We start from the raw sequence: 23,808 nt of genomic DNA on the forward strand, positions 1-23,808 counted from the left end.
TTGAAATCGGATTTCCCCATTGTGCAGTGGTTCATGGAACTTGCAGCATCGTCAGAAGGTTCCTAAGCCAAGAGCCCAATCCCCCTTAGCATTTATATTAGGGGTAGGTGAAAATTCCCAGCATTTTCGCTGAGGAAGTGTAAAAACTATGTAATAATGATAGATATGGAAAGGTCATCTAAATAATGCTCCATTTTCGGAATGCTTAGACTGATTTCGATTCTCCCTAATCCATTGTGTTGATTGGATTTATTGACTATATCAAATAAGTTTAGCATTTAGTATACAAAGCACTCAGATTCGGTTCAATAAATACGTGTATGTATGGTGAAAGTAAGACTGTTACCTAGATTTGAAGTTGACCGGTTTATGCACAATCGCCTGGTTGGTTCTTTTGCTTGTTTATACTTAACTCTTTTAATACATTTTTTACAGTTCCCTATTATTGCAAAAAGCGTATCGAATCACATGCTCCTGGCATGGCATACACTTATATGACAATTATAATGAACATCTGTTCAAGGTCTCACCGTTATGCCCTAGAGCATCTATGACACAACATCTCCCCGGGGCCCCTCTGTCGTTTTACTCTACCGAACTTGCGGCAGGGGATTATATAATTTCTTTTAATCAGACCTTTTTGCACAGTGCATGCTGATGGTATGGTAATCACACACTCTGTGCAAGAAGGCCTAATTAAAAGCTCTCTAGTTTTTTTTTTAGAAAAGCATATAATACAGCTGAAAAACCATGATAGCGAATATGAGCGCCAAGATGCTGTTGACCGTTAGTTCCTTCTTGCGCATTGCTTGGTGGGCCTGCTTCACATTGTTGAGATCTTCTTTGAAGAAGGTCTTCTTCAGACCTGGAACGATGCGCTCAAAATACAGCCGCCAGCTGTACGAGCGATTGTCACATGGATATTGTCGATGGTCGTACGAGTTCATGCTGGAACGAGATGATATACTTAAGTATGTATACTAAATAAGTTGGGCTACTAATCACTTTCTAGTGATGAAGAATTTCAATAGAGAATATGCTAAATTTCCCAATTCAGATTTTCGGAGAAATAAATAATTTCTATGAACAGCATCACAGAGTTGAAAATGGTATCTAATTCTGGTACCAATTAGATACCATGTTTTGATGTAAAAACTCAAAATTCAATGAGCTTCAAAACAGTATATATGCAGTAATTCTGGAAGTGGGACGCCATAGATAACACTGCAGCCAGTGCAATAGACAATAAGAGAAACGGCCAGGAGGACCAAAAGGCTATTGGCCCGTTGAAATACAGCAAAGCCCCTGAGATTGACCAAATAATAAAATACGATGGTGAGGCATTGGCTGGAAGAGAAAGTTCTACCGAAGTAGTGAACAGAAGGTGCTGTGAATCCAACCCGAAAAAAGGGAATCAGTAGATAGTTGCAATTATCACCCGATCATATTGTTGAATGTTATCTCTTCCAAATTTAATGCCGTCGTTCTACCGCCAACTGATAAAGAGCTCCTAATATATGTATGCTCCTTCTCCCTACTGCAGAAATCTATTAATCGACTTCAACGTCACAATTCATTAAGATCAGCTATTCGATTCTACAGCATGACGTCACGAATAAATTCGGTCCTCGTCGAATGAACTGACAGTTTTTGATTAATACAAGAAGTTCTACTAATCTGTCACCAGATTAAGGTTACATACAGACGGTGCAGAACCTAATGGTCAATTAGGTTCTGCAGCGTTTGCACGTAACCTCAATTTGGTGACAGTTTGGTAGTCCTTCTTAATGAACTCAGGGACCACCAACCAATCACGAAAGCCATTGTCGGAATCAGTGAATAGGACTACTGAACTACCAAATAAGTTCATTCGACGAGGACCGAGTTAATTCGAGTATGCTGCAGTATCTAATAAGGGAATGTACATCAATTAGATTCTGCAGCATCTGTACGTGACAGACAATTGTCCTGTCTCATGGACAATCAATCCATCACGCACTCGAAACCTTGTTGGAAACTGTGGAACTGTCAAAGAAGTTCATTCGAAGAGGAATGAACTTTGAATTCGGTCCTCGTCGAATGAACATTTTTTATACCAGTTCAATAATCATATGTCTACCTACTGACTCCGACAAGGCTTTGAGTTCGTGATTGGTTAAGGTGGTTATACAACAAAGCCACAAATCGGCCATCTTGGAAACCACGTGCTTTTTCTAGTGATTTTTTAAGAGCACGAATTGAGAGAACCACAACGCCAATGGGTATGAAACATCCGAAGATCGTTTGCTTACTAATGCTGAACAATCGACTTTAATTTCAGCATTTTACGAAAATTATTGCGCTATTTTTGAACTTTTGATAATAGGAGTAGGAAACCGTGTGGTGAATTTAAAATTCACCACACGGTTTTCTACTCCTATTATCAAAAGTTCAAATCTAGCGTAATAATTTTCGTACAATGCTGAAATTAAAGTCAATTGTTTAGCATGAGTACGCAAACGATCTACGGATGTTTCATCCCCATGGGCGTTGTGGTTCTCTCAATTCGTGCTCTTGAAAATCACTAGAAAAAGCACGTGGTTTCCAAGATGGCCGATTTGTGGCTTCGTTGTATAACCACCTTAATGGTCGCTGATTCCATAAAACAGGACTACTAATCCTGGATATTAAGCTCAGACGTTGCAGGACCTTATTAGACTGAAGAGCAACAGACCATCAGCGCGTCGACGATAAATCACATGATTGGAGGCTGAAGGAAAGGAAATGTAAGCCACGCCACGTGTTTGTATCGGTGGTGACGTGACCGCCAGAAACAATACCTGAACAGAAATTCGGAAACGCATCGAGGCAGAAATTCGTACTTAGGTAACGTCCATAAATTACGTAACGCCCAGAAGCAGAGGGGGGTTACAATACGTGTGACATGGAGTCGCAAAAGTATCCTATAGAGCTGCATCAGTTGTTGGGTGAGCCAAATATGAAATCGATTACAGCAACAAATTGTCGACTAAGTGCTCTCTAACTGGATTACTTTTTGGTTGGGCTAGTACAGTATAAAAGCAGTTATTCGTAAAAATAAACATTTTTTTGCAAAACACTAATAGCAGTTATGCATTAAGTATTTCCTTAGAGGGTTGTCGTTTAGTCCAACTTCAGTTTAAAAGCTGCATTTGTCAACTGGGCTGTAATTGATCTTTCTCGTCAAACATTTAATATCATTTTAATGCCTCAATCGATTCTTTGATTCATTTAGAGTCAACTTTCCCGAAGAACTCATATTTCTTAGGCCTTCAATTATTTTATAAATCGTAATCAAAACATGAAAAAGTGCTGCACTTGTGAACCGGCCTGAATAATTGGCCTGATGTTGGTCCAAAACTTTTTAATTTTTTAAAGGTTAGACTGCCGTTCTACGCATAAATGTTCCATGTACATAGGAAATCCCAGCAAACATGGGACAAATATGCGTATGACGGCAATAGAGGTGTTAAAAAATATGGTTTGTTTAGAAAAGTTGACCGGTCAAACAAGTCCAACGTAGATGTTCTAGGTTCTCCGAATTGTTCGAATATTTTTTTTGGACGAGAAAGGTCAATTCCAGGATGTGACTCGGATCGATCATAGATCCGTTCTAAGAAAAAATGTTATTTAAATATCATACTCACAGTACGTAGAGATCTCGCATGTTCCCGTTGTCGAAGAAGAACGTAGTGTTGGTGAACACTTTAACGGTTTCGACCACCTTATCAATCTTTTGGTAGGTACTGACTAGTCGTGGCTTCTCTCCGCGCAGCCTCAGAGCTGTGTCCATCAAGAAAGCGGGCAAGTAGTGCAGTAAGAGAGAATAGAAGCGGAAAAGCGTATCGCTGGTGGTGCACACACTCATCGGTTTGTACAGTCCCGTCAACAGTGGGTGCTTCTGAATGACCTTTTCGCACTCAATCCGCCGCTCGTCTGTCGATTTCGAAATTCGATTTTATTCATTATTTTAAATTGAGATGCTACCAACACTTACCAAACGTCAAGGGGTTATCGGTGGAACTCACGCAATTGTATACTAGAACGTCCTTCTCTTCTTCTCTGAAAATAGTGGATATTGGGTTAACTCAATGATTAAGGGCAGAGTTGTTAATGTCATTTGCACTCGTTTTTATTATTTTTCAAGATGCAAGATGGTTCATGAGGTATAACGAACTTGCCTAAATTTGCCCAAATTTGGTATCTAAGCAAAATTTAGCTCATATAGTCAAATGACATTTCACAACACTGGTTCACGAGCTCTGAACCTATAACAGCTACATACCGAGTGGCGTGGGTTTTCCACGCGACGGAGATAATTGTATTACTAACGTAGTCCACAGGAACGGTGTCGATCTGTACTTGTGGATTGATTTGGCTTGTCCGAATCAATCCATAATACCAACCGATGAACGTGCCATTGGTTCCGTATATACTATCACACCAGCCAGGTATCGGTTCGTCTAATGCAGGCATCACACAGGATGGTCGCACTACTGCAACTGGGAAATACTGACGGTAACCCTGTGTCAGAGCTTCCGCTAGGGCTTTTGTGAAGGTGTACGTATTAGGCCACTTAAGCGAATATTTGTGGACTTCTTGTTTCATTTTGTCATCGTTCAGATTTGCTAGAATTTTCTCCGGGCTGATGTCGAGTGTATAGATCCGTTCTTCGATGTGTTCCGAGAAGCTGTTGGAGTAAGCCGTCGATACGTATATGAAACTCTGTAAGTAGGTAATTTCTATATGAAAACTTATAGGATATATTTTCTCTGAATGTTGGATGTAGGCACTATTAGTTTATTCACTTCTTTACAAGACTTATAAATCGCGTTCGACACTCACCTCTAGATTTTTGGCCTGTTTGCCGATTTCTAGCGCCTCTCGTGTACCAAGCAAGTTGATGCTCAGTGCTTTGATGATTTCTTCGTCGAATTTAACTGTGGCAGCGATGTGAAGGATGACGTTGACATTTTCGTGTAGATATTGAATGTTCTCTGGGGATAGATCCAGTCCAGCCTTTTCCAAGTTACCTTCAACGACCTTGATGCGATCTTTGAATTTTGGTGATTTCTTTTGAAGCCTGTCGAACACCTGTAAGAATTTAAAATGCAATATAATAAGCACTGTAAATAATGGTTTCTGCATGTATTATTTGTAAAAGTTTTTTTTCCAACAGTAAACCCTGAGTAAACTATACATTACAATGAGAACCTAAGAACGAAAAAGAACATTCTGAAAGATATCTTTGACGGGGCATTTCGGACATCGAAAAAAACATCAAGCATGCCTTCTTACAATTCATAATGCTGTGAATGTAGAAAGGAATATTATAAAAAGAAAATTACCGAAATAATAAGGTAAAGCTCTAGAGTCAACGAGTACTACATAGATTAAGCATCCCACACTAACTTGTAAGGATCATTCGTATCATGATCAACGACGAAACCTCATTGAAATGTAATGCGTTTCGAGTACTGAACGTTTCATGGGAATCAATAGATTAGCATTCAAACTTGTTACCATTTGCGGAACAATTTAATTTTTAATCCTTTTCTACTCTTGATGTATACGCGGGAAGCAATTAAGTGGCCCCACTCTAACTACGTAAGCACTTATGCGGGAGAGGGGAGGTCTGCCATATAAATAATGACATGTTCCACATAAATAAATAAATAAATAAATAATTTGAATGGAAAAAATCTCACATGGGAAGAGGACGGCTGTAAAACTCAGATAAATTCCATTACGTACAGCCCCTAATGAAGTATCGTTATAAAGTCAGAATGCTAATAAAATAAGTTTGAAAATTAATAGCGGAAATATCAAAACAAATTGAATAGTTAAGTTGCTAAAGAGCACTGCATCACAAGGAGTAGGAAGAGCATCTAGGCGCAGCTTCTCTTGAAGATGGCTGGAGAGAAATTCGATCCACCATTGGAAGCATCGCAATCGCAACCACTGCACTAGGCACGTGCCCCCCGGATCAAAGAAACGATTGATAAGACGGCGAATGTAAAAAGAGAAGAATGCAGAATGGGCGAGATTGCTGCAACACAGCACGAGGGCGAACGAGGCATACGATACAAACGGGCGCAGAACAGACAAAACTCGACTTTTCGGGGGAAAAAGTGCCAGCAGGAAGATCGAGGCCGTGAAGAGACGGAGCAACTGTACCGCGCTAATAATGCATGAGAAGTTGAACCTGTATGGCGATGAAGCACCTGTATGGCGATGTGGCAAACAACGATATATAGCGTTACGGCAATGAACCGCAGGACACTCGTCTTCCGACTCCAGATCTCAAGAAAATCCAGGCGAAGATCGGCCGGCTAAAAAACAACAAAGCCACAACATCTTCATTTCATTTTTATACCCAAACTCTTAAAATATTTCGTTAAAGAAATTTTGAAGGAATTTTCGAAGAAATCTCGGAGTCGGAAGTAATTTTCGAAGAAATTCTCAAGACGCAAGTGTTTCTTAAGTATTTGTCAAGGTTTTCCCATAGGAATTTTCAAAGGAATATCTTGATGCATTTCCAAAAGAATTTCTGGATCTGTCTCCGAAGTAATTTCCTTAGTCGAAAGAATCCCTGGAGGAAATTTCAAAGGGATTTTTGGAGATATGTTCAACGAATTTCGGATTTTTCCTTAGGATTTTGTTCACAAAATAATTGAAGGTTATTGCTGTGGAACTGCGGGAGCCGAGAGAATGTAATATCCCGACCAGTAGATAGTAACAGATTCATATCAGAACTTGTTATTCTTTTACAACAGTTTTTTTTATAAAAGCGGTTGTTATAAAATATGTACCATTAGTAGTTAAAACAAAAAATGTAACAAAATCTCTTCTAGTTTTAACAAAAATATTACAAAAATATAACTCGATGTGTTACATAAAAAGTGGTGAAAATAGCTTATACTTTAACCTTCGTTTTCTTTCCAATTCCTATCTACCACAAATGTAGGCAATTTTTTTTTCGGTAAAAATAAACATAACACATTATGTTATAATCATGTTATGACGATCTAAAATTTTCTTTCTTCCATCTTTGACAGAGAATTTATATCAAAATTATTGCAAGTTTTGTTATTTGTAACATATATTGATAGAATTGTGATAAAATTCTGTTATGACTAACTGGTCGGGATCTTGAGGAATTTCTGAAACTATTGCTAAAGGAAAGAATTCCCTAAGGAATTTCTGTAGGTATTTCAAGATTTATCAGCGGAGCATTTTTGAAAAGATTCCTTGAGGTATTTCACTCTGAATCACTTTAGGAATTTCCGAATTTTTAAAGGTATGCCTGGATGATTTTCTGAATGACTAACTGAATTAATTTCTGGGGGTATTTTTTACGAAAAAATGTTTGGAGGATTTTCTGAACGAACTTCTGGATAAATTCATCGAATATCACCTGAATGAATACGAGAGAAATTTTCCAAGAAGTAAATTCTCAGGGAATTCTTGAAGATCCGAAGAAATATTATGATGAATCGACCACAATTCCGATATATTTGGGCTTTTATATTTGGCATTAAGTCTTTATTCCAGATTCTAAACAGGGTTTTGTTTTATTACCGTTTGGATTTTCGAAGGAATTCCCGGAGAAATTCCTAGAATTCTTGCAGGAGTTTCTGAAGTAATTTACGAATAAATTCCATTAATAATCCTTTGGGAAAATCCATTTCTCCAGAAATACATTTGGAAATTCCTCCAGGAATTTCTTTCAAAATTTCTCCAGAATATTCTTCAGAAACTTTTTTACGAACTCCTCCAGGAATAATTTACAAAAGTCTCCCAGTGGTTCATTTGAATACTCCTCCAGCGATTCTTGTATACAACCTCCCAAAAAGCCTGTGTAAATTTCTCCAAAAGTTTCTCTAGCAAAACAATGTAAAATTCCTGCAGGAATTATTCCGGAAATTTTGTTGAGCTCTTTCCGAAAATTATTGAAGAATGAAATCTCGCTTAACTTTTCAAAAGGACCTAAGTAACATTTTTTTCATGAATTAATTTGAATAGCGCAATCAACACATCAACATGAAAGCTATTGATTGCTGTATTCAAATTAATTCGGGAAAAAAATGTTACTTAGGTCCTTTTGAAAAGTTAAGCGAAAATAGGAAATCATAAAGGAATTTTCGAAGAAGTTTCTAAAGGAAATTCAAAAGGAATTTCCAAATAAATCTCGAAGGAATTCCCAAAACAATTTCCTAATGAAATTTACGAAGAATTCGTACAGGATTTTCCCGAAAGAATGCTCAAATAAAATTTCGTGTGATTTTTTTTCAGAAATTCAAACAGAAATTCCTTTGTTAAACCCATTGGAAATATATTTGGAATTCCTACAGAAAACCTATTAGTTCCTTTGAAAACTGCTTAAGAAATTCCTGCGGAAATTGCATTGAAAACTCTTTCATTTGTTAAGTAATTGCATCAGAAATTTGTTTCAAAATTTTCCCAAACGAATGCTTCCAGAAAATTCTTAAGAAATCCTTTCCAAAACTCTGGGAAGAAATTCTTGGAAATTCCTTCAGAAATTTATTTGGAAATTCCTTCAGAAATTTATTTGGGAATTCATTAAGAAATACTTTTAGGAATCATTCGGAAATTATTTCAAGAGTTCCTTCGAAGCTTTCATATGGAAAATTCTTTAATATTTCCGTTAGAAACCCTTCCGAAAATTCGTTTAGGATTCCTTATTTCATTCTTTCATAAATTTCCACAGAAAATCTTACAACAAAATTTCCGGAATTATTCCTGCAGGAATATCGTATGGTTTTACTAAAAGCCAAAGGAAGTGCTGGAGGAATTTCGGAAAAAATTTGCAAAGGCCTTTCCAGAGGATATTCCGATATCCCGGAATCCCAGGAGGAGTGTCAGAAGGAGTTAATGACGTAGTTTTCTAAATTATTCTTGGAGGAAATTTCTGAAGTGGAAAGAATTTCTGTAGAATTTTCAAAAGAAATTTTCACAGAAATTCCTTTAAAATGAATTCTCGAAGAAATTGTCAAAAGTAGAACCTAAAAAAAATCCGTAGATTTGCAAAGGAATTTCTGAAGGAATTGCAAAAGGTATTTCAGAAGAATTCTTACTGGAATTTACGATAGAAAATCCTAGATTTCTTCAAAAATTCTTTCAAAAATAACTCCAAGAATTCCTCGGGAAGTATTCCTTTCCAAAATTAATAAAAATTGGCGGAAAATCAGTTTTTTATTCTCTCAGAACAATTTGGCGTGTAAAATTAAATTTCAGGGATATTTTGATTTGGTGGGTCACGTGCTCTATCGTGCCGCAGTTTGACTCCGCCAGTGCATATACCTACACAGTTATTCTATTAAACATAACAATTCTTCAATTCGAGGAATAGATTGAAATATGAATCCAGTGTTTTTTCGTTATGCTCCGAGGTTTTGATCATTTTTTTCTTGAAAAATTCAATTCGGCTACCAGATTCCCCACAGTGCACTGGTTTGCCGATGGCAGTTGCCCGTCAGTACAATGTTTCATACTTGGCAAGCAGTTTTACCTGAGCACTGTTGTCCTTTTCACATCAGTTAAATGAGGGAGTGTGGTTTGACAGTGGGTTCTGTTAAACTTCTATAAAAGCTGCATGTATCCGCAAACATACATGTACTAGCGTCTGTTCCCCTATGCTCCTCGTGGGACCCGAAAAAAGGGTATCTGGCCTGTAACAGGAGGTTGAATAAGAAACGCGGTGCGACGTCAGATACACAAAATAGCAGCCCCATCACGGACAAATGCGGGGTCCTCATTTTTAGATAAAATAAAATAAAAAAAATCAAAGTAAAACATGAGAATGCCGGAACTAATAAATTCGTCAAAATTCCAAAAGTCTTAATAATAACTAAGATAAATTACTGTTTCTCTTTAGAATCTTAATGATTTTATATTGAGAATAATATTTCGTGTTCGATCGGGTTTCCTTTATCACGCAGAAAGACCGCGAGATCATCAAATTATTCTGTTCTGCTGTGTGTGGTCATTTAGTCAATAAATTAGTTTGATTGTGCTTCTTTTACCCTCCATAAAACTACACGCTGTACTCGGCATACCATTTTCCAAAACAAACCCTGCTACACTCCCTACCCAAATTTTCAACATCCCAGTGACTTCTCGTATACAGATGACACATCGGGTTACATGGAAGCAAGTATCGTGTCCAGGGTTGTTAATCGTTAATTTATCGTTATCGCCGATAAAGTTAATTGTGTTCAACGTTATCGGTTGCTACGATAAAGATGCATCAACTTAGTAATTATCGGAGTTCGATAATTTAACGTTAATTTAACGTAAGTTAACTCGATAATTTTGCAATAATGTGGTTACTAGATTACGAGAGAAAAAAAATTATATATAATTTTGACAGAAGCCGAGAATTATGTAAACTGATCTTTTCCAAAATTTCTCAATGATGAACCTCATTGTAGCAGGTTGACCAGAGATGATTTTGATTGAAGCGGGACTTTCTAAAAAAATGCTCAATGCCGGAACACGGCACGGAACGAAGAAAAACGAGGTGTTCTGTTACTGGCTTGATGGACTATTAAGCACTACATAAGTGTTTGGAATATATGGCACTGGCTACAAATATAACGCGGATATTTGTGCTAACCAGACAGACTTGCTTTGAGATGGAGACATATCAATATACCCTTCTATTGAGAACGCATGATGATTTTTTCTTAGACAATTTTCATCGGATAATCAAGAAGATGTAGCTGGAATCGGAACACTTCGGGATTTAGAATTGGGTTTCAACTGCCAAAGAATAATACAGCGACTTGTAGTATTTCATGTCAGGCATAGGTACCAAGTGAAAATACTCTCCGTGATGAATTGAGCACGACTCGGTTAATCTACTCTCTGAGTCATAAAATAACCATAATTATGTTATACATGTAGGCTCTCCGGATCTCCAAAGTAGATGTTTTGTGATTCAAAACCGCGACTCTCTGTGGAATTGAATGAATGGTCATAAGAATGTGTTTGATCAATTTGAACCCCAATTTAATTGCAAGATTTAAATGAGTTACCTAATATTTCAGGGCAATGCTAGAAAAGTATATTGCAAAACCAACTTGTATATATTATGTTTTTTTTTACCTGCAGGACATATTACAGTTAACTCGATAATTATCGATAAATCAACGAAGACTCGATAACGATAACGACAAATCAACGCTCACTTTATCGTCAACGAAGCATCATCGTACATTCGTTATCGTTATCGAAGATGGCGTTAAATTAACGACAATAATTTATCGATTAACAACCCTGATCGTGTCAATATTTTCTTAGCTATAGACTAAAGCAAAATGAACTCCCCCAAGAAATTATGACGTTTGAGCGGGTCGCATAATGAACGCAAAATGAACTTTTGTTCGAGAAGACGACCCGCTCAAATGTCAAAATGCATCAGGTGAGTGAATTTGATGAACTCCTGCACAGGTCTATTCTTTAAGGTCACTCCTGACGGAATCCAAGTTTGAAAGTGCTCGCGTTTTCGGGGACACACCACTTGATACGGAAGCAATGCACAACTGTCATTTTTATTATTTCACGCATGCTGCGACGCAGCAAAGCTAAATCAACAAAAATGACAGTTGTGCGCCGCCTCTGATCATACAATGAAGTCCGTGGTGAACTTCAAATTCACCACATGTTGTTCTACTCACATTTCCAAAAGCGTAATTGAAGACGATTGTTTCGCAGAAGTAAGCCAATAATCTACCATTGTTCCAATGATCTACCATTGTTGCACATAACGGTTTTTCCAACTCGTGCGCTTGAAAATAGAAATACTGGAAAAAGCACGTGCTTTCCAAGATGGCTGATTTCTGGTTTTGTTATATAATCACCTTAATTGATCTGCATTCGAACAAAGCCGGTCGCTGGTTTTGCATAATTTTTGGTTACCAGTTCTTTAACATTGGAGATGATATTAGTCCCAACCATCATCAGTGGTTCTCTGTGTAATAACGACAATAGCGAAGTGGCAACCGTGGGTAACCAACCATACTCATGCTCATGCTTACGCTCAGAATTTTGACGATTTTCTGAAGGTCTCAAGACTTTTTTCAAACCCATATCGACCGGGGTTCTGCCAAATCGCACCAAGCCCCATGAAAAAATTAACATTTTTTTTGCCTAAGTTTTCATGTAGCATATTCAATTAATCAAAAATAGTATCGGATATCTCTTAGCCAAAGAAGGCAAAGCACATGCTTGTGGGCGGAACTTAGCGCGACAGGGCCCGATTGACGGGATACTTTCGAGGCGGTCGAAGAATTCGTCTACCTTGGATCCTTGCTAACGGCTGATTACCTATAACGTTAGTCGTGAAATACGAAAGTGCATCATCTGTGGAAGTCGGGCCTATTATACGACATCCAGAAGCAACTGCGGTCAAAAAAGATTCACCACCGCACCAAATGTATCATTTACAAAAAGCTGATAAGACCGGTAGTCCTCTACGGACATGAAACATGGACAATGCTCGAGGAGGACTTGCAAGCACTCGGAGTATTCGAGAGGCGCACAGAAAGAAATAATGAAAAGTAATCGACGCGTAAATAATAAAGACGTGGAAAATTACACTATTCTGGGCGTACTTCGATCTTTCCCAACAAGTTCGCCCTAAATGTATGCAATTTACGTAGCATTAAGACACTTATTCGTATAAAAAGTATCGTAATGCAATACAAATTGCATACATTCAGGTAATAATATCGTTTAAATTTACGCTTTTTGGCATTCCCTTTATGTGCATTACTTTCGTGTAAATTTCAAAAACTTTTTCTATCTATGCGGGTGCAGGACCAGTATCCAGAAGGTAGCTAAAGCCGGAAGGGTACGATGGGCAGGGCATGTTGCAAAAATGCCGAATAGGAACCCTGAAAAGATGGTGTCTGCTTCTGGTCCGGCAGGTACGAGACGGCGTGGAGCGAGGTGGTTCCAGGCTGACCAGGTTCAAAAGGACTTGGCGAGCATAGAGCGCATTCGAGGATGGAGAGAAGCGGCCTCGGACCGTGTATGGTGGCGTCAATTTGTTGACTCAGTGTTATCTGTTTAGATGTAAGCTAAATAAATGAATTAAATGAAAAAGTAATTACTACTTCCTGGGTCTTTTTTATACCAAATGCAGATTATATTATATTCGATTGGGGTTTTGCAAAACCACACCGAGCGGCTTTTTGACTAAGTTGAGATATTTTGATTGTTCATAATTCATATCAATTCATGCTTGCGTTTGTTGAAGAACATCCTCAGTAATGGAGATTATGGATACCCGATTTACTACATAAAAACAGTAGTAGTTTTTTTATTGCATGGTGCGATTTAACAGAACCCCGGCGATTTGTCTGGCAGTTTTTAAAGCACTTTGAAGTGGTCTTTCCATACTATACCATCTATTGTCTTCTTCTTTTGCCGACTCGAGTTCGTCTATATTTTAGAAATGCAAATTAACTGGTTTTGGCTCTGGATTTTGTTTCTATCACGAACAAGTTTTCGCTGCAGTTCAACATTTTTTCAGCGGTGACGCAGACATGCTTCCCCGCTAACCACGACCTATGGTCACCAGAAGAAGTATGAGGTAGTCAATGCAAAGATAATTTCATATGCAGATGTTGATCGATGCTTTAACTGATGATAATCGTACAAATATACTGAAAAATTCTAGAATATCAAGAATTCATGTCTAAAGGATCAAATAATTAGATTGAATGCTCAGCAATAAAATGAAACTTACCTTAGTGTATACTGACCCGAGATAAGAATCGGGACACTTATTACACCCATTCTTCTTTCATAGCTAGTTTCAAACAATAAGTTTTTTGTACATACTGAGATCCCAGCAAAGCTTTCGACGAATCTCGGTAAACAAATTTACTTGTCATAAGACGAGTTTGTACCATCCCATTTAATTCCATCACTTGATTGTACCTTGACAGATTCGTATTTCGACCTCAACAGTAAGATCGTCTTCAGTTTCTCGTAATTGAATCGAAGTCGAAGTGAAGACATTCCACTAAAAAGCTCAAAATAATTTTCTTAAAAAACATATTGTCGAGGATTCAGTCAACTTTACCGAGATCTCATTGTTTTAACCGAATTTCGGTAAAAATAATTGCTGTTAGATTCTCGACGATATTGAGGAAGTCTAGAATGCAAGGGCTTAGATCTGAATAAAAAGATACCGACATTTTTCTATCATGTCAAAAAGTATACTCGTGGGGCGTGAAAATGCACAGTTAATTTGATTTTAGTTTACATTAACATCTTAGCACATGCTTGGAGTTTGCAAATAAACACAACATTGAATAGAACTTGCCATTAGTTTATTTCATTTATTGAATAATTATTTGTTAGTAAAAATCATTTAAGAAAAGCCCTTAAAAGCACTGATGGTTGAATAGGTCTCCTTATTCACATTCGTACTCATGGAAAAATCACGATCTAACGCAACCTTTCGCGAGAAAATCGGATGAATATATTTGCTTAAATTGAGAATTTTCCTAACTTATGATAATATATAAACACATTGACCGATAGGGTTTATTATCGATATAAAATGATTGAAAGGATTTTCCGTCGAATGCAATTTGTAAGATACAATTTGAATGCATTTTTTGTACACATGATCATGAAAAACATGAAATTGAAAAAAAATCACAAATAGTCTTCGTCTTGTCGTTGCAAAACATTATTGTCCATTCAAAACTATCTATATAATATGCTAGCATATCTAACATATCGTGTATCCATCAAAGTCCCCATAACTACATACATGGAACCATTCAACTTCCCAATCACCATCTTTCTCTGCGTCTGCGTTATTATTGGTTCCGAAAAAGATTTAATCCGTTAGAGTGCCACATTATAAAATATCACTTTTGAACCGAACAGCGCTGTCGACCTTCGGTAGATGCATGCGGCTCGTGGATTCATTCATGTTCAACAAATATGCCATTGATTCCGGCTATTGATAGACGAACAGGTTATTGTGCATTGGGTGACCGACCGTGGCATGCTGTTTTTCGCTAGCATAGGGCCTCGCTTGAATCCATGTGGAAGTCGGATTGTTGCGCCTTTAAAAAAATGGAATTTTTAGAAAGTGCTGGCATAGCATACGTCCAAAATTTACCATATTACATAATTCAAACTGATTCTAGTGAGGTGTAGTAAATTTATCAATTTGGGAGCTTTTTAAGTTAAAAAAACAAGACCAAGGACTATATTGTCTATCTGGTACAAAGTTAGATGACTTTTTCTACCGAAGGTGGATTTTTCTCGAGATACAGGCAAATTATCCAGCTTCGGAAGTAGTGCGTTGGATTCACATAAAAATGCGCTAAACAACGCATCGTTTAGTTTGACAGATAAAACTTCGGAAGAAAGTTCGGTTCGGAAGTCCTTACCTCCGAATTCTACTTTGGTGCTACACCGGCAATATTTTGCGCTGGAATCGATTTATTGTGTAATATATGTATATGAAACAATATTACTCCATCATACTAAAGCTATCAATAAACACTTCGTCATAATTACAAAAAATTGTCAAATCTGTCTGGTACCCATGTTGATCCTAATCAATTTGCTTGATGTCTGAGTGAACTTGCCAAATATGTTGTCATTATTACAAAGAGTGAACCGAACATATATGTAGTATCAAGAGCTAAAGATCGCATGGCTGAGTGAATAATTGACACTCAATTTAACGAGGTTTACTCCTTGCCATCGATTGTGCTAAACCGTGGGAAATAGCATTGTTACCCAAGAATGTAATTCATTGTATGTGCGTGGAAGCCTGATTTTATCGTTTATTCCATTTTATTCAATTAGTGAACTAGTGCATTGATTTTTCATGCCAATTATCTACACTTTCACACAGTTGTGGAAAATGCAAATCTAGGTGCGCGAATTAATGAAAATAATGAATCGTGACGATGAGTAGGATAGGGCGTTGTTACATAAATTATATTGGAATCTTAAATATTCCGTAGGTTGCATGATAATGGATCTACTTGGGCACGCCCCATATTTCCGTTCTCAGCCTTTTTACCCAGTCACAGTCAAATGAAATGACGTAAATCTTTTGCTAGTTAGTACAATCGAGACAGAACACCTAAAAGGCCAAGGAAGGCAGGCTAAAAAAATCTCATAACTTTTTTTTTATTCTTTATTAAGGTGTTTTTTTAAACTACAGATTTAAGTTCAACACCGGTTCTCATAACTCTGTTCGCTGCACTGTCCTGCACTTTCTGTATAACATTCTGCTCTTTTTAATTTGCACCATCCTGGATGGTTCGGTAATAATGTCGTTACAGCATTAGCCGTTCAAACAATTTCCATTAAGAAAGTTTGGCAAAAGAAAGCTGACTTATCAATTAACTGTCGATCATATGGCCCTTGGGAAACACTGTTCATAAATACCATATAGATAGGCAAAAATCCGCACAGCCGTCTGCCCTGCAAAATAAATACTGATATCGCGGCAAAAAGAACGTTTGTTAGCTGATTTTCGGCAATTTATTTGCTGATTTTCAGCAACTTTGACAGAAATCTCGGCAAAAACTTGTTTGCTGGGGCACGGCTGTGCGGGTAAAAAGTAAAAAGTAAAAGTTAAACATTCTGCTGAGATCTCGGTTAAAAAAATTAAGTGTGTAAGCAATTACACGTGAAATGTCAATTTTCTAATCAAAATGTACTGAGCGTTTTCTCTTTTGCAAATTTACAAATATATTATATTTGTAACAAAATTGAAAATACGACTCGCAGCATCCCGCAGCATTACAAACCTTCTAGCTGGCCACTAGAAATACTTAAGCTACGCGAACAACTATTTCAAAAAGCTCCTGATGTTTTTGGCATGATTTGTTCCGTTATTGTCAGTGGAGATGAACTTGGTTAATAATAAAAAAAACTGCCAAAACTTTACTAAATTATGCAACTTTTTTGTAACAAACTTGCTTAGGGAATAAGAAATTCTGTAAAACAATTATTTGAATTCGTATCAAAAAACAAATAATACAAAATCTAACATATAGGTATACAGTTCCAGAAATTATAAACTCACTTGAACATAATCGGTGAATTGGAATGCAAGTAATGTTCCATGAAATTTGCGATGCATCCTATAGATAATATTCATTTAATAAACATGATGTAATTTTACCGAATATTTTATGTCAAATTCAGGAAATATTTAGCTCCTACTTTGGGTCAGAAAATTGGTTTACACAAAATGACCATTTTTAGGTGCCCTTTTTATTGAAAGATCAGCTAGTAAAAAACTTAGAGCTGTTAGATCAGTCGAGTTTTCATTGGATGTGAGTCTTGTCGTCGAGAAGTGGTTGCAAATATGTAGCGAAGGTAGAAAAACTTCGAAATAGTGCAAAACTTTGTTTTGGTAAATAATAATAAATTAATACCAGCGTGGCATAAAAAAACAAATTACTTTGGCGTTTGGCATATGTTGTAGTGCATAAGAATTCTAGTCACAAGCCAACACTGATTAAATAAAGCAAAAATCATGTTAAATGAGTGAAAACGAGGGCTCGACATTTATTTGACGTTTCTCGGAGCAGCACCCTGTGAATTTCCAATACCTCTAATTATCCTTTGATTACAATATTTTAACTTTCGACTCCTGTAATACTTGGTAAATAAGTATAATGACCATATGCAATGGATTTAGTGTAGATATTGATGAGAAATTTGAAGAAACTACTTGAAACTGTGTTGTGCAAATAGCTCAAAACCGTGTGAAGGAAAAAAAATCTAAAACATGACTTATATTTCATAAAATCCGCAAAACTCGACACTAGATGAAAGTAGACAAGATAACAAACTATACGTAGTAAAAAAACTTGTAAAAAATGAAAAAAGTCAGAAATCAATGTGCTGTGCTGTCAATGAAACCAAGTGTGCTTACAATTTCTGGAACAGTCTATAGTTGCTCAAGCTCCGTTGATTTACTAGTCAGAATCCTGAGTTTCGAGCGTTTCGTTTCGTTTCGTTTTGTAAATTCAAGGCGGCATTCTTGTAAATTTTTGACAGTCATTCCTGCGGTCACTGCTCTTATAAATTCCGCAGAAATTTCTCCAAAAAATTATTACCATGTTTTTTTTTTGTTTTTTTTTTCATATAACCCGTTGGCAGTCTCTCGACTCAAACTCTACTCCGCGTCTATCCCTGTTATTCCCCACGGTAATTAAATTTGCTTCTATGAGCCTCTATTTTAGATCAATAACAGACGTTCCTAAGCCACGTTGCTCAAATGGTCACTGTTTTAGGCCTGATCCAAATAGTTTTATTAAATAGTCCCCTTCAATAACATCACTGATCACCGTTTTCATCATTATAACTATCACTCATCACTCCAACTTAACACTGGGTCAATCACCTGTTGATCCGATGATAAAATTTGCTTCTACGAGCCTCTTGTTTGATTATTAACAGACGTTCCTAAGCTACGTTGCTCAAATGGTCACTGTTAAGGCCTGATTCAAATAGTTTTCTACAAAATAATCCCGGTAGCATCACTTATTATCGTTTTCACCACCATCACTATCATAATTACTATTGTCCCTATCATCACAAATATCTTATTTACAGTCATGAACACACACAATGAATCGATCTTCAAAACAGCGCTGTTATATATCTTATAAGAACCGACACTTCTACTAGCTTTCATTGGACATGTACCGAATATTTTACATTATTTCTAGCACCTCAACTCAATATTGCATTTCATTCTTCATACTCACTGCGAACATGTTCCCATCCCAAATCAACTCTATATTTTACCTAGCTTCTTCTGTCACTATGTCTACACCACCAATACCAACTTGTGTATTAACCTTTTCACTAACACTTACATAACCACACAACATCACCATTTTCATATCAACAACCATTTTTTTTCACAATTTCATCGAGATCAGCAATTATCACAACTATCCATACTATAATGTTAACGCAAACAAAAACTAGTCAGTCATTTTTTTTTTTCGAAATTTGCAGTTTCCATCAAACAAATGAAGCTCAAAAAATAATAAGCTTAAAATCTATCGCGAGAGTCAGTCTTATTGTAGATATGATGACAAAGAGAGAAAACTCAAAGAGAAGAGCATTTTGAAACAATATTATCGCACTAGATTTTAATAAATATGACTCGTTCAAAATTTATTTTGGAATCTAATCTAATTAGTCTGTTTACCAGGCCACACTTCAGAACCGTGCACCCAGCAATTATCAAAATTCTCAACTTAACAACCGAATACTGTTGCTATGGGCCTGTTGGTCTTCAAAAGCTTCGAAATCGCCTCCGAATAAAATTCAACAGGTAATAATTTTACTGCTTCGAATTTTTGATAGGGTTAGGAAGTTTTATGGTAGATCTTTATGTCTATGGATCTACTGCCAATCTAGTCATAATTATGTCGAATGTTTCGCACTGTGTCATTATTACTCTGTCTGTCTTAGTTATCTTATGTTTCCTACAGTTATTCAGTTCAATTCTATACTCATTGTAGTTCAATTCAATTCTATAATCAGTTCAATTCTATACTCTATACTCATTCAGTTCAATTCTATACTCATTGTTGTTCAATTCGATACTCATTGTTATGTTACGTTTTGATGTCAGTTCATTGTCTCTATTGCTAAAGGTCACCTCCTCTCAGGCAAGTATCCTAGTTCAAGCGTATAAGTAAGTAGCGCTTAAGAGTTAAGCAAACGTGAAAAAATGCAGAATGTCTTGATGATATTTTCTACTGCTTAACTCCTACCTAGCTATGTTTAAGCGTGGCTACGACTCATCATCATCAGGGAACGCCTCTGAAAAGTATTGCCGCATAGCAGAGATCATTATCATTGATGAAAAGGACCTCTACCGGTCTGCACCACCATTCAAGGCACCAAGATACGATGTCCGTTAAATCACATGCACATGCGTAAAATCAGTGCATCAATGCCAGATTATATGTGACGCGGCATTAATCAAAAAATAGTCAACATGTGATATCACCACGACAGGATATGTCTTTGGTTGCCATATCAGTGCTAATGGCGTAAGCCCACCCATCGCGGCAAGATAACCTATCCGAGGAGGGAGAAATAATGTAAGAAAAATGCTTGAGAATATCATTTCAAGACCAAAGTCTCAAAACTACCCATACGCTGCTGCAAACAAAGACCCAAACGACGACCCGACGGATCAACAGCTCTCTCATGCAAACCAACACCATCAACACGCACGCGAGGGTCTCTGCTGTTGACAGTGCTGGTCCGCGCGAGAGCGCCACCAGACTCCCGAAATCGACACTCGAGCTCGAGTCCCCGCCCACAAAGACAAGTCACTGTTCAAACGAATGTTGCCATAATTGACTCCCCCATCCCGGGCACAGATTCTTTCCGAAGGATACTCAATATAAGTTCCACCGGGAAGCCAAGCACCAGAGATTGAGGAAAATCAGATAATCCAGCATCAGGCGTCTCGCGTCTGTTATTTAAGGTGGTTATACAACAAAGCCACAAATCGGCCATCTTGGAAACCACGTGTTTTTTCTAGTGATTTTTCAAGAGCACGAATTGAGAAAACCTCAATGCCCATGGGTATGAAACATCCGTAGATCGTTTGCTTACTCATGCTTAACAATCGACTTAAATTTCAGCATTGTACGACAATTATTACGCTAGATTTGAACTTTTGACAATAGGAGTAGAAAATCGTGTGGTGAATTTGAAATTCACCACATGGCTTGATTGTATAATCACCTTAAGCAGAGAAGATGTTATAGGTGATATTCTCAATACGACCGTTCAGAATGGTTCAGCAGATGTAAATTATGGATCATTATTAGGTCTTGTAATTTTAAATAAAACATTCTGAATACACGCGATAAACTATGAATATTATTATATCGGAGTTTTTAACTAGGATCGCGAATCAAGTAAAAATACTGATAAGTTTGTAATTACTACCGACATTGTATTTGTGGTCAAAACTGACATTGTGTTTTTAGTTAAAACTCAAGTATACTAAATACGTAACGGAATAAAGTAGTGTTATTAAATAAATTATAATAATTTACATTATAAATTCTGATTAATATCAAGATACTGATCCAACATCACATCTTCAAGGGCTCATCACAAGCTACACATTTCATTCAGGCACTTTAGAACGTCCATGTAGTAACTTGTTCACACTTGAAATCTGCCTCGACCAAGTTGGCAGAACGCGCCCTTACCCTTTCTGAACCAAAGGGCAGGAACATTCTTGTAAATTTTTGACAGTCATTCCTGCGATCACCGCTCTAATAAATTCCGCGGAAATTTCTCCAAAAAATTATTTCTATTTTTTTGTATATTCAATGCTGCTGCTCACAAGGAATTTTTACAAGGATCCTATAAGGGTTTTTGTTGAATTTTTTTAGAAGATTTCTGTGTTTTAGTTGTCGCCGTTGCGGCGGTGGAATCGCTTAGAACTGTGGGAGTCGTAGGCTTGATTTGTCCGTGGATGACAGGTTCACTCCCCCTGCATTTGGTCGAATAGTTAAAATTGATTTCTTATGAAGTGAAGTGAGAAGTGAGATGTTCGAAGTGTTTTTCGAAAAGTGAGAACTGAGAAGTGTGAAATGTAAATGTTCGAAGTGAGTATCGAGAAGTGAGTACTGAGAAATGAAAGTATTTAAGAGGTGAAAGTGAAAGAGGTGATAAATGATAGATGATAATTGAGCAGTGAGCAGCGAGTTGTTGAGAAGTGAGAATTGAGATATAAAACAGAATTCTTTCTGGAGGAAGAAGGAGGTAGTAAGAAGGGAAAAGGGAAAAGGAAGAAGTAAGAAGGAGAAGGAAGAAGTAAGGAGTAAGAAGAATGATGAGGAAAGGATGAAAGAAGAAAGAAGGCAGAAGAAATTGGCAGTAAGTAGAAGGAAGAGGGAAGAAAGAAGAAATAAGGGACAGAGTAAAGGAAAAGGAAGAAAGCAGAAGGAAGAAAAAAATTACAGGAAAAAGAAGAGAAAAGAAGGAAGATAGGAGAAAAAAGAATAAAGAAGAGAGTGGAAGGAATAAGGACTAATTTCATAATCTTACATTTCATTTCTCACTTGTTACAGCTCACTTCTTGCTACTGGATTCACACTTCTCGCTTTTCACTTTCTCAATTCTCACTTTCACTTCTTATTTCTCACTTATTATTTCTCACTTCTAACTTATCACTCGAGGGGCCCTCCTTAGCCGTGCGGTAAGACGCGCGGCTACAAAGCAAGACCATGCTGAGGGTGGCTGGGTTCGATTCCCGGTGCCGGTCTAGGCAATTTTCGGATTGGAAATTGTCTCGACTTCCCTGGGCATAAAAGTATCATCGTGCTAGCCTCATGATATACGAATGCAAAAATGGTAACCTGGCTTAGAAACCTCGCAGTTAATAACTGTGAAAGTGCTTAATGAACACTAAGCTGCGAGGCGGCTCTGTCCCAGTGTGGGGATGTAATGCCAATAAGAAGAAGAAGAAGAAACTTATCACTCCTCACTTCTGACTTTTCACTACTCACTTTTCTATACTATACTTTTCACTACTCGCAAAAGTTTTTTTTAATTATTTGGTCAAACAACATCCGGGCAAATGGCGCGACATCGTGTATATCGTGCATGTGAACTGTTTTGACAATATCGAGCGAGGTGGCTTATGGAGGGAACGCAGTATGCTTGATTCGAGGGGTTTTAATAATGGATTAAGGGAAAATATTGAGTCAGGGAGAGTACGCTAAAAACCCTCGGCAATGTGATCAACGATAAAGTTTATTTAAAATTATCGGAATAGTCTACATCAAAGTTTCCCAAAGTGGTGGGTCGCGACGCCCCTCCCAGCCTGTGTAAATCTTATGGAAGGAAGAATCTATAGTTTAGCTCAGAAGCAATATTCAAATAACATTGTATAATTTAGGGACAGCAGGGATTATGTCAAAGAGGGGCTCGCCTAGTATGTAGAGGGGTTCGTCAGTGAGCTGTGTTAAACTTCAATAACAAATCTGCATGTATCCACAAGCCGGCTCCACCAAAGCGACCATGGACCCTCCTTAGATTGCGTGGTTGACGTCTTGCAGCTATGGGTCAAGCTGAACATTAAACTGAATATTGTACCTTGGACGTAGCAGAAATTAATAATCAAAAGTTTCAATTAACATTCAATAATGAATAGCAATTGACAGTTTTGGTAAATTTTTACTCTTTCGTCTCTTTTTGTAGAATGATTTGAAAGCCGACTCTGTTTAAAATTTTTACTCGCGATCTGAACAATAAACAAACAATTGTATTTGTACTAAAATTAATATTACAGCACTTTTGATTGATACAACCGTGCTCTGAATAACATCTTCTTCTTCTTCTTATTGGCATTACATCCCCACACTGGGACAGAGCCGTCTCGCAGCTTAGTGTTCATTAAGCACTTCCACAGTTATTAACTGCGAGGTTTCTAAACCAAGTTACCATTTTTGCATTCGTATATCATGAGGCTAACACGATGATACTTTTATGCCCAGGGAAGTCGAGACAATTTCCAATCCGAAAATTGCCTAGACCGGCACCGAGAATCGAACCCAGCCACCCTCAGCATGGTCTTTCTTTGTAGCCGGGCATCTTACCGCACGGCTAAGGAGGGCCCCATCTGAATAACATACCAGTAGTATTATTAGACTTTTACTTAGTGAGTTATTGATGTGATAGATCTTCGATTGTCGAATTATCAAT

At 37.4% G+C, this 23,808-nt stretch overlaps 1 protein-coding gene across 1 annotated transcript in view; it reads right to left on the reverse strand.

Moving 5' to 3' along the window:
- Nucleotides 1-214: 214 nt before the first annotated feature.
- The window catches only part of LOC134220061 (fatty acyl-CoA reductase wat-like), a 43,035-nt gene continuing 19,441 nt past the window's right edge, over nt 215-23,808 (reverse strand). The window contains exons 3-7 of the mRNA XM_062699012.1: nt 4,864-5,112; nt 4,304-4,743; nt 4,016-4,080; nt 3,666-3,954; nt 215-948 (exon numbers count right to left, since the gene is read on the reverse strand). Of these exons, the coding sequence (XP_062554996.1) occupies nt 720-948; nt 3,666-3,954; nt 4,016-4,080; nt 4,304-4,743; nt 4,864-5,112 (1,272 nt within the window). The 3' untranslated portion in view covers nt 215-719. The remainder of the gene's footprint in view (nt 949-3,665; nt 3,955-4,015; nt 4,081-4,303; nt 4,744-4,863; nt 5,113-23,808) is intronic.

Source organism: Armigeres subalbatus, chromosome 3, assembly GCF_024139115.2.
Source record: "Armigeres subalbatus isolate Guangzhou_Male chromosome 3, GZ_Asu_2, whole genome shotgun sequence".
Classification (NCBI taxonomy): Eukaryota; Metazoa; Arthropoda; class Insecta; order Diptera; family Culicidae; genus Armigeres; species Armigeres subalbatus.